The 11,121-nt window shown below is 37.5% G+C and overlaps 2 protein-coding genes across 2 annotated transcripts; one reads left to right on the top strand and one right to left on the bottom strand.

Moving 5' to 3' along the window:
• Nucleotides 1-1,050: 1,050 nt before the first annotated feature.
• On the bottom strand, nucleotides 1,051-3,951 carry LOC131302615 (uncharacterized). Its single transcript, XM_058329346.1, has 2 exons — nucleotides 3,537-3,951; nucleotides 1,051-1,566 (listed from the first exon to the last, which is right to left on the bottom strand). Exons 1-2 carry the CDS (start codon nucleotides 3,808-3,810, stop codon nucleotides 1,412-1,414), a joined length of 429 nt encoding a protein of 142 aa, XP_058185329.1. The 5' UTR covers nucleotides 3,811-3,951; the 3' UTR covers nucleotides 1,051-1,411.
• Nucleotides 3,952-5,636: 1,685 nt separating this feature from the next.
• On the top strand, nucleotides 5,637-10,858 carry LOC131302616 (uncharacterized). The gene is made up of 4 exons (XM_058329347.1): nucleotides 5,637-5,981; nucleotides 7,248-7,600; nucleotides 8,665-8,707; nucleotides 10,258-10,858. The coding sequence occupies exons 1-4, from the start codon at nucleotides 5,858-5,860 to the stop codon at nucleotides 10,698-10,700; spliced, it is 963 nt and encodes a 320-aa protein (XP_058185330.1). The 5' UTR covers nucleotides 5,637-5,857; the 3' UTR covers nucleotides 10,701-10,858.
• Nucleotides 10,859-11,121: the final 263 nt, after the last annotated feature.

Consider the following 11,121-nt stretch of genomic DNA (forward strand, 5'->3'; position numbering starts at 1 on the left):
CTTGCTTCATCTGAAACAAATCCCGTTCGATTATTCCAGGAAGCTGTTTCCTTTCCTTTATTACATGGTAGCTTCAGAAGAACTTGTACAGATGAGTTTATTGAAGTGATTGAGATTGCTTATTATGAGAGAGGAATGCGACGTCAGCATTTTATCAGTGCGCAGCATATTTTGTTTGGCCTTTCTCTGTCAAGAGTTGGTGATATTGTTAGGCGGGGGATCTTCAATAACATAGAGTTACCTTCAGATCTCCCGATGCTTTGCGTTTACAAGTTATCGTCTGACGCAGCTAAATTTCTTGGTGATGAGCAGGTTGGACTAGAGCACTTTGTTATCGCAATATTACATGGAAAGCAGGAAAAGGATGGGAAGGCATTGGAGGAGCATAGTTCTCCGGTCTTGGATTATGAAGCATGGGATATGCGGCTCTTGGATTCTTTAAGAGAGAGTGCCACAAAAATGTGGCGTGGAAAGCTTTGAGGTCAGGGATATTGCAGCAAAAGTCATTCCAAGCAATGAACGTATTGGAAACATGGTGACATGCAGCGTCACTGATCTCCTTGAAAGACTGAACGAGGCTCTCAGGGAAGGCATGAAGTTACCTTCAATCCGTAAGGAGAAGTTCGAACAAATTCATCCCAGAAAACGGATCGGGATGAAGTCCTTGTGACATCCAGGGACATTCTTCTAAATTGTGCCATGAAGTTGCCTAAATAATTGAAGCGAAGTCCTAATGAGTGGGAACAACGTTTCCTTTCGTGGTCTGAGCGGCTCTGCTTGTATGACAATTTGTCACTGTTGATTATTCAAAATTATCATAAACAGAAGTAGACAGATGTAATGTTACTAATAAAGAAAGAAATCTGCATAAAGATGAAAGTTTGAGGTTCACAAAGACGTTCTATTGATTTGCATACTATTTGATAGAGGAGACAACGACCGTTTTGATGAAGCAATTGGCCAACTTGATAATTAACGCAACCAACTTGACCTAGAAATTTACCAATATAGACAAAGCTCGAAAAACAAACACAAGTGAAGTTCAAGGTATGTTCTGAGTCATCTGAGCTGAAATAAGAAACCACTTTGCTGAAAATTGTTCATCACCAACAACATGAAGGAGAAAGTTGACAAACGCATATATGAGTGAAGACATACAAATGCATCAGAGGAAATGCTACGCAATTGTAAATTCAAGAACTGATGCTGCAACTGAGAGGTTTTGTCCCTCACCCGATCAAATGAATATGTGACTATCATGAATGGATGATCAAAGAAACCTACCGAAATCTTTTTTTTTACTAGAAAAAATACATGTGAACCATTGTACAGGCATGAATCTCAGTGAAATTATATGGCAGTGAAGAGTTTCCCGGTAACTCGTGTGAATATTGAACCGCTAGCAAATGCATCAGTCATCGTACGAAAAGTGAGGAGCAGCAGTGCATCCAGGATCAAAGGGATCTTCAGACCCACAACAATGCCAATATTGCAGAACTTTGCCAGAGTCGGGGGTATTCATGGTGCCTCCACTGTGCACGCTCTCAAACTTCCTCTTTGTTTCTCCTGAACAAGCAGATGGGTGTTGAAAAGATGTAATTTTATAATAGGAAAATATGATCTCACAAAAGAAATCGAAAGGAAGCATATGGAAGAAAATGGCACCAGAATACCATCGTGATCTATAAAACTTTGAGTAGTAAAAGATTAGTAATTTGGTAACCAACTAGTGATTATTCTGTTATCAGAGGTATGCAGCATCGCAAGACCAGCAAACGTGTGCTACATCGCTACTGCTAGCAATGGGGGATGGGATGACTTGCAAAATGAATGTATGAGTGTGTGTGAGAAAGAGAGATGGGTCAACTGCAAAAATTGCCATTCTGCAGGAATAATTTTAAACTGCATACTTTGGTTACAGAAGCAACCTAATTTGGTTGAGGGGTGCATATTGTTCTCATCCATTTCAACAATACGGCAAAAACTAAGCAAACCGCGGCACACCTAATAATCACTACAAGGGAAAACATACTTATCGATCGTCCCCCTTTTTCGTCCCTTAGGTCTATACTCCTATAACCGATTCACCAAGAATGACATCCATTGACGATGATTGTGTCACAGCAGCTGGAAATGGTGGATTAGTAACAAAGTTACAGACCCAATTTAAGGAAACATGACTGAGTAACAAACTCCTACAATTGCTCAAAACTACTCTAAACTTATTCCTAGAGACCCTCCATGACTAACTCTCAGCAACAACATAAAGATTAGAAAACCACTTACCTAGAAATATAGGAACTGACTAAGCTCCGTTCCGGAACGCAAAATAAGTACTTATTTTTTAAGAAGGCAATTTCAAGCTAAAAAACGATGAGCTTATTGAAATCTAAAAATATGCAATATGGATCTTCTTTGAAAGATCTCATTGAGATCTTTAATACGGTGCAAAAAAAATTTAAAAGTTATTTTTCATTTACATTATTTTTGAGTTTGAAAATGTGAAATAAGTACTTATTTTTTAAGAAGGTGTTCTGGAACGGGCTCAACTTAAACTCTACGACCTCCAACAAAACAGTAAAAACACATTAAAAGATAAATAAAAAATGATGGACGAAACTTGGACACTCCCCCTTAGTGCATGCTTGCAATCAATCAAACCAAGAGCTTCTCTGAGTGCTTAAAACTTTGTCATCACAAGTGTTTTATTACAAATATCAACGATTTGATCTCCTGTCCTCACCCCAAAAATTTTCACTTTTCTGAAATTTGTTTCTCAACGGTGAACCCCCAACCCCCCCCCCCCCCCCCCGCCGCTTCAAAAAGTAAAAAAAAAACAGTGATAACCCCTCAAGCTCAAGAGAACGCACCTTTTTCACAAGAATTAACCGTCTCATATGTGTTGGGGTCCACTCGTGTGCGAGTGAGATTAAAATTGGTGGAGTTTCATATCATTTTGGTTTATCTGCACGTGTTAGATTGAGATTATTGAGTTCGGAACACCAAGAATCTAATATGCGTGGGGTTAAATAATTGTTTGGGATTAAGATTCTTTGTATGGGATCTAGGGTAGGTGTCAGTTTTACGTATTTTTACATCTCACATTGTAATCTTTTTAATCACAGTGGAATCTCCGGTAGATAACCCCAAAGGGATTTGGCCAAGTGGGCATGAAAAAGCTAGAAAGTGTTTGTTCTCCATGAGGTCGCGCCAATCATTCCCCACCTTGGGTCTACTATAAGGTTTGTCCGTTCATTAATTTTAGTGCACGCAAGCTAGCCAGGACATTCAGTTATGAAAAAAATAATCTCCCATATATAGATATTGAGGTTGAAGCAAGTAAACGGGGTGCTTCTCTTTCTTTGAGCCTGTTTATTTTTATGCTTCTGTTGGCTAGGATGGAATTATGGTCAACAATCCCAACCACATCAAATTTACTCTCCCAGAAAGCATACATATAAGTTAAATAAAAATGCAAGTAAAACAAAACACAATCAACCGTGAATAAGCCAGAAAAATGGGATTGGAATGGGTACCTCCAAAATGAGCGGTGTGGTAACAGCAAGCTCGGGGGTGATTGATCGAAGGATCGAACTGGGTTTTGCAATTCTTGCAGGTTCTTGGGGATTGAATTGGATCCGCCGAGCATCGAACTCGGAAATGTCTGGCAGTAGGAATTTCCAAACAAGTAATAGGGGTTGGTTTGGAGAAGAGTCGAAATTGAAGAGGGTTTTGTGAACTTTGATTACAGAGCGGCGAAGCAGATAAAATCGGTGGAGATGAATTGAAGTACAGTAGTTGGGCTGCCATGGGAAAAAAAAAAGCTTTTTTAGGGCTTTGAATCTTTTTGCTAGGCGAGGAAGCAAACGTGATCGGTTAAAGACAAGTTTAAGACATCGGTATTGTACTATTTCCAGCTGCGGCTGCAAATGAAAGGAGCTGTTCGTGCTCGGCTTGTTAGAGCAAGTTTATCGGCGCAAAGGTAAATTACCATATGAACAGTTTCAATTCTATTTTATTTATTAATTTTTTTTTTTACAACTACACTAAACACAATTCATTTTACCTATTATTTATTAAAATATTATTTTTTTTCTTTTTCCAATATTAAAAATAAAGAGAGGAGAAAGGAGAAAGGAGGAAAGAGAGAGAAAAGAAACAATAAAAAAAGAAAAGAGTATGAATAGTACTTAGGTAAAAATGACTAACAACTATTCATAAATGGGTTTTACATCTTCTTTTACCTAATCTAGTACAAACAAGTTTTTGTGATTTTTCTCTCCAAAAAAGAGAAAAATGTATTTTACATTGTTTGATGTACTTGCTCTTAAGAGCAAGTTTATTAGCTCTTGTAAACTACCTATATAGCCATTTTCAGTGGCATAGCCACTCTATGGCCACTGGGGGCACCTGCCGCACTGCACCCCTTATTTTATTTTATTTTTTAAATTGGTAGTGTGAGTTTACCTAATATTTAAAGCAAGACACATGTTATTAGATTAAATACTTGTTAAAATACAAATTGACTTGTTTGAATTGTTACACAAATAAGCACCACAAAATCAATGTCTACAATCATATCAAAATAAAGATTCGGTGAATTTATTGAAGAGTGAGTAATTTTCATCCAATATGGACAGTGAGTAATACGTATATGCTCACCTAGTGTTTAGGTATATGGGTGAACAAAATAGTACTCCAAAACTTGAAAACTCTCCTTTGTAACATGATTTAACAACTAACACAAAAATCACGCCGTATCACCAACAACCATCAAGTCATTGGTCGGTGGGATGTCGTCGGGATTTGGCTATCGTCAGAGATTTTGTTCTTATAATGCCCCCAGCGATGTATATTCCTGGCTACGCCACTGGCCATTTTACATCACCAAAAGTGAAAAGTAGTCTACTGCAGAATCGGTAAAGGAGGAGGTAAACTCCCTCCCGCTACAGTTCCAAGGCAAATGTAGAGTGCGACTGTTCATAAGCTTTCCCATTTCTTTATTGTTTTCTCTCTCTCTCCCACTCTCCCTCCCTCTCTCTCTCTCCTCAAAAAAAAAAAAGGGGAATAAAAGTAATAATATTTTAATAAAAAATAGGTTAAATAGATTGTATTGATATAGTGTTGAAAGAAATATGAGTAGGTAAAATGAAAAAAATGCACTGTTTACTAGCAATTTTACCAAACTACCGATAAACTTGCTCTAAGGCTTAATTCATATATTAAATGAGTCAAATTCAATATTCAAAAATTCAGCTCGAATCGAAAAAATCGACTCGTTATATTGGTTTGACTCACTTAAAATGGGACAAAGAATTAAAAAATAAGACGGAGGGAATAGTTTGAAACTTAATTCCCTTTTAATTGTCCCTATTTGTTTCGTTTATGAATCTATTCATATTTAATCAGCTCTACAAAATGTAATATTTCGATCATTAGTTAGGAACAAAGAAAATTAGCAAAGAAAATATCCTTAAAGTGTACATGAACGGCTCAGATTCACTGTGCAGTACATCTAAACTATTCATGTACACTTTAAAAGTATTTTCTTTGTTCATTTTCTTTACACCTAGTATTTCTCCAATGGCCTAAAACTAACTGAACCAAACTAGAACCAATAAAAACCGGACAGGACAGGACCTGGTCCCACATTTAGAAGCTCCCCCAACGCATCACGGTGAATTAGTACGTGGGAAAAACGAACGTGCTCCCAAGTCCTAACCCTCGATCAAAATCCCCTTTTCTTCAACCACTGCAACAAGAAAGCCATTAGATTCTTTGAATTTTGGGGTTTTCGATTCGATTTCTTTGGAATTCGTTACGGCCATTGTTGATTAAAGAAAGGTGAATACTTCCAATGGCAACTAACAACAAGAAAGACGAACCAAGTACAGCTCCTCAGGCCGATCGTTGGTATAACCTAACCCTAGGCTCCTCTTTCAAAGACCACCGTCCCTCCTCCAAGTTTTGCACTTTGCGCTGTAAATCTCTCTCTCTCTCTCTCCATATATATGTATGCATTTTTTTGCCATACGATAGTATGATAGTATAGTTAAGAGTACAAGCTAACATCATTCCATCAACTTAAACCTGAAGCCTCACACACACTGACACCTAAGTGCCAACCCACTACCGCTTGAGCCGCAGCTGAGGGTCATTTATTTATGCATGTTTGCGTAGGTTATAAAATTATTTGTTTAATTTTTGTTTTAACTATCCTGCCGTTTAAATGCCCATAAAGCTGAAAGGAAGAAAAGAAAAGAAAAAGAAAATATAATAGGATCTAAGATTCTGAGTATTTTTAGGGTTTTTTTTTTTTTTTTTTTGGGGGTGGGGTTGCGCGGGGGGGTTAAAGAACAAGAAATTTCATGTAAGAAAGAGTACAACAGTTTGCAACAGATGCTAGCTTACTAAAGAGGAGAAAAAGAGAGATGTGAGAGGATTAATCCTCTCCAAAAGAAACTGCTATCACCTGCAACTGCAACTCGACTTAGAATAAAAGAAGCCAAAGCTCTCACTTGGCTAACTCGTGAGCTGGCCGAACCTTATTACCAGAAACTTTTGTAATTCTGCAAATCGATCGCATTGATACTTCATTAGAAAAGTTTTGTGAACAAAACTTTGCCAATGTCGTGTTCAGGATGTCAAATACTGACCTCAACTGGATCTGATAGTTGCTGTATAACCAATGGAATGAACCCTGTATTACGTTTCCCAAATCCACAAGTGAAACTTGTGATCAATACTTGGTATCTTATCCCTAGAGGGTTTGTAGTTTCAGGCGGAATTGAAATATGTTCTGTTCTTACTTGCCGAGCAAACTGGGGATAGATATTAGTTGGAAAGTTGCATTTGTTCTTCCTGTTTTTGTTCTTATGAATGGGTGACTTAGCTGGTTGCATTTATTTATTTATTCTTTTTAATTCTTCTTATACCAAGCTATGGAAAATCTTTTGTTTGGTTGTTATTTCAGAACCAGTTTTGCAGATATTTTCACTTTTTTACAAACAAAATCGCTCAATTGGTTTTTGAGAGTTTGGAAAGGTCATTTTTAAGGCCTTTTATCGAAAAGGCGGCGTCTTCTGAAAACTTATAGGAAACAAGTTTGAAATTGTCTAACAAAAAAGTTCTCTTTTGTTCAAAAAATTAGAACAAAAATGAAAAACGATAACGATACCAACCAAAAGCTATGTCAAATAAGGGTTGAGTTGTTGACCAATTTTATTTTATTTTATTTTTTGTTTCAGATGAATTTAAACCAGCTTCAATTGATAAGAACCAGGCCGGATCACTACACAAGAACAAGGACAACCGGGTTAGTGTGGAATTTCACAACAACCAGCCTGGAAAACCAAAAGTGATCTTTGAGGGCAGTAGTGAGGATTACAAGGACAATGATGCAGTTTTGTTCTTTGATGGTCAGACCTTTCGGTTAGAAAGGTTGCATCGAGCAGTAAAGCGGTTGAGACATGTTAGGCAACCTGGTGAGTCTGCCGCTGGAGGAACTTCACTCGGACCAGCTGCAGAGTCTGGTTCACCGCCAGTCAGTAAAGTGGCTAAGTTGCAGCCTTTGAACAAGAGCATACCTCCTTTAATGCCGGTGAGTTTTTCAACATGGAAAAATTGTTTCTATCTTCATTCTACATGTTCACAGTCTATGTAGACAGGACAAGTTAGTTCAACTAAATTTGATCTACTGTAATGTCTGTGATCAAGAGATATTTGTTTGTATGATGATATGGTTTTTGTTAGGACTTAAATTGAAGCTGCATGCTCAGGACGTCTATGATACCAATTTACAAGTTACAACTGTTGTTTTTCTATGACCATCTTAAGGAATCTTACTGCTTTTGGTGGGTGGAAGTTATGGAAGTAGGAACACGATGGACCTATATGGCTATATTTACTCGAGTAACGTTGATAAATTCAGTTCACACTTACGTAGTTTAAAGATCAGCAGCTTTATTATATTTGTACTTCTGTGAGTTCAGTATATATATATATATATATGTAGTCTATGAATTATAATGACTTCCAATAATAGTATGCAGTTTTTTAGGTAGACAACATGTTCGCTTCCAACCTGTACTATAATTTGTGACAAAGTTGCAGGCAACACTTTGGATGATCTGTTAATGACCACAGTCATCATTTCTACCTTGTTCCTTGGTCGAAAATCTGTTTCAGTAGCATCCCAATAAGCCTCTGAGTTCGCAGTCTCTCAATCACTTTGTGGAGTGAATAGACACATTCATGCTCCCTCGTTTCTTTTGTTGTAAGGTGTGAGATAATTTTGCTATTAGTTCGGAGGTTGATTATCTGGGTTTTTATTGGAATTAAGTAAAGTAACAAGTAACAGTTTTGCATTGGCTGTTTGCTGGACAATGCACATTGAGGTTCATGTTGAAATGGCAAACTTTATGTAACCATGTAGTAATTGAAAAGTAGGCATCAAACTAATCGAAGATTTCAAGAGCAAATATGTGTTAGTAAGGAGAATGTTGATTAATCCATTTCAAGGCATCATCAAAGAATAACTGGAAAGAGTTTTGAAAAGCATCATTTTGATTTGCTTGTTCTTAACGACATTCTTCTTGCAAATAAAGCCCTTACTGTTAAATATATACTGATGATGCATACTCATTTTATTGTGTACTTGTACAGGTTGAGATTGAACGGATTGAAATTGGTGACTTCAAGAGCTTAGGTAAGTTTTGTTCTGATAGCTAAAATGATAAGATATAAACATCTTTGTCCAAACAAAAGTAGTTACCAGCTTCCTACTTTTGGTTTGGTGTGATTAGTGGTTCAAGCGCTTAACATCCGAGATTGAGAGCATATCGTAGACTGTCAGACAAGCATTACTTAGCTGAAGATGTACTATACTGTTTACCTTAGCAAGAGGCAGTTGACAGTTTTTAACCCTTCATCCTAAATCAATGGATTCAAACACACCCTAAATGAACATGTTCCACTATTATTATGCAAGGCTGTGAATGCGGCTAGGTAGGAAAACCTTAAAGGCACTCGGTCTGGTGATCGAAACCTCTTCCTACTAGGGCTGCGCACATTCTGGATCGATCGGATTGCTATGAATCCAATCCTAATCTGCAAGTCACGGTTTTTTGAAAATGCAATCCATGTCCAGATCAAAAGTCTCACGGTTCGATTTCAATAACCGAACCGTGACTCACAGTTCGGTCCCGGTTTTATACACGGATTAGTTCAACAAAATTCGCAATGACCTGTAAATACTTGATTCCATATTCCAAAAATATAAAAACCTAAGCCATGTATCAAAAATGTAAAAACCTAAGCCAGGTATCAGATTCCCCAAGTTTGAAAAGAAACATTAACATTACATCAAGCATCCAAGCAAAGTATTTGTTAGAAAGGAAAGAAATGAATACTATCCAGGTTCCAAAACTGAGCCAGGTTCCAGCAACCTGTTAGTTGCAGATATCTAAACTAAGCTAGGTTACTAACAAATACTATTCCAGGGTCCAGCAACCTGTTAGTTCCAGATATCAAAACTAAGCCAGGTTACTAACAAATACTATTCTAGGTTCCAACAAATACCATTCCAGTTCCGGCAACATGTTTGTTCCAGGTATCAAAACTAAGCCAGGTTACTAACAAATACTAACAAATATTTTTTATTTTTTAAAAATATGCCACGGTCTAGTTCGGTTAATCCATGGTTTTTAAATGAAAATCCAATCCTAATCTATATCTCACTGTTTTTTAATTTTTGAATCTGTGTCCAGCCATTAATCCACGGACAAAATCCAAAAGGCACAGATCGGTTTGGTTTCACGGTTCACTGGATTTTTTGTACACCCCTACTTCCTACAAACTTAATGGCATAAAAAATTTCTAGGACTACTCATTAATAATGGTAGCCACTACTATTTTACAGACTAGAGACTACTATTTTTCAGTTTGTTCAACTCATGGATTGTGCAGAACCAATTTTAATGACTTTATGAACAAAAATAAGTGATGCGGAAAATGGAGAATGAATTTATAGTATTTGGTTTTGTGCATTGCTATTTGGCTGCTATTACTTGCGTTGCATAGCTTCTGCTATGATACTTACACGCCGCATCCTTGATTGTGATAGAAGATGATGCAATTGTTGCTCAAACCTTGACGTTGTAGCTTTGGTTTTTTTTTTTTTTTTGAACAGCATTGTAGCTTTAGTTGTTCTGAAGTTCATGTTTGGAAATTATTCACTCTTTGATCTAACTGCCACAGATACAAAACCAAAAAATGAAAAGGTTGTTGATTATCCGTCTGCCCATCTAAATCCATCTACCACATCACCAGACCTGAAGAATGAGGACTTGGAGGAACAATTAGATATAGTCAACGACAGTGATGAGGTTGAGGAAGCAGGAAACGGCAGTAAAAATGCTGAAAAGGAATTCCACACCGGTATTGACATTAATGTACCTCATCAAAATGATACGGACGACGAAATTGCTGATGTGGACGTGAACGACGATGAGGATAAAGGATGTAATGCCGCAGAAGCCCTTAGAGCACAGGTGAATGCAGAGGAAAGAGGGGGGCAGACTTCAAGCTCAAGCAGTAGCAGTGGGAGTGAGAGCAGTGCGAGTAGCGGAAGTGGGAGTGGTAGTGGTTCCAGCAGCAGTGACTCTGAAAGCAGTGATGGTGACTCAGTCAACTCCGGCTGAATTCTGGGGATGGTGAATTTACTATTTGATTTTTGTGTGTATAATCTTTTTGACTTGAATAGCATATAACCTTAACTGAGATTTGATTGTAAAACCATTGGAGAGAAATGCAGCTTTCTGATGTGAATTTAATTATACATTTTCCCTCTTTTCTTTTATTAGTGATGATGATAGAAGAATTATGCTTATTTCTTCTTCTTTTTTAATGAAAATTATGCTTATTTCCGATGTACTAAAAAGACAAGGATGGAACAATTATGTGACGATAACGAGGGACAGGGGGTCCTGTCATACCCTCGATTCGGGTATCGTTCTGAGCTCAAAAAAATGATATGAACTGTTTACTTTGTAGACCTTGTGTGTACGACAGCCCCGTAAAAATCAAACCAATCAGACATCGGGAACCTAGTAAATAAATCAC

The sequence above is a fragment of the Rhododendron vialii genome, chromosome 10a (assembly GCF_030253575.1).
Source record: "Rhododendron vialii isolate Sample 1 chromosome 10a, ASM3025357v1".
In the NCBI taxonomy this organism is placed as follows: domain Eukaryota; kingdom Viridiplantae; phylum Streptophyta; class Magnoliopsida; order Ericales; family Ericaceae; genus Rhododendron; species Rhododendron vialii.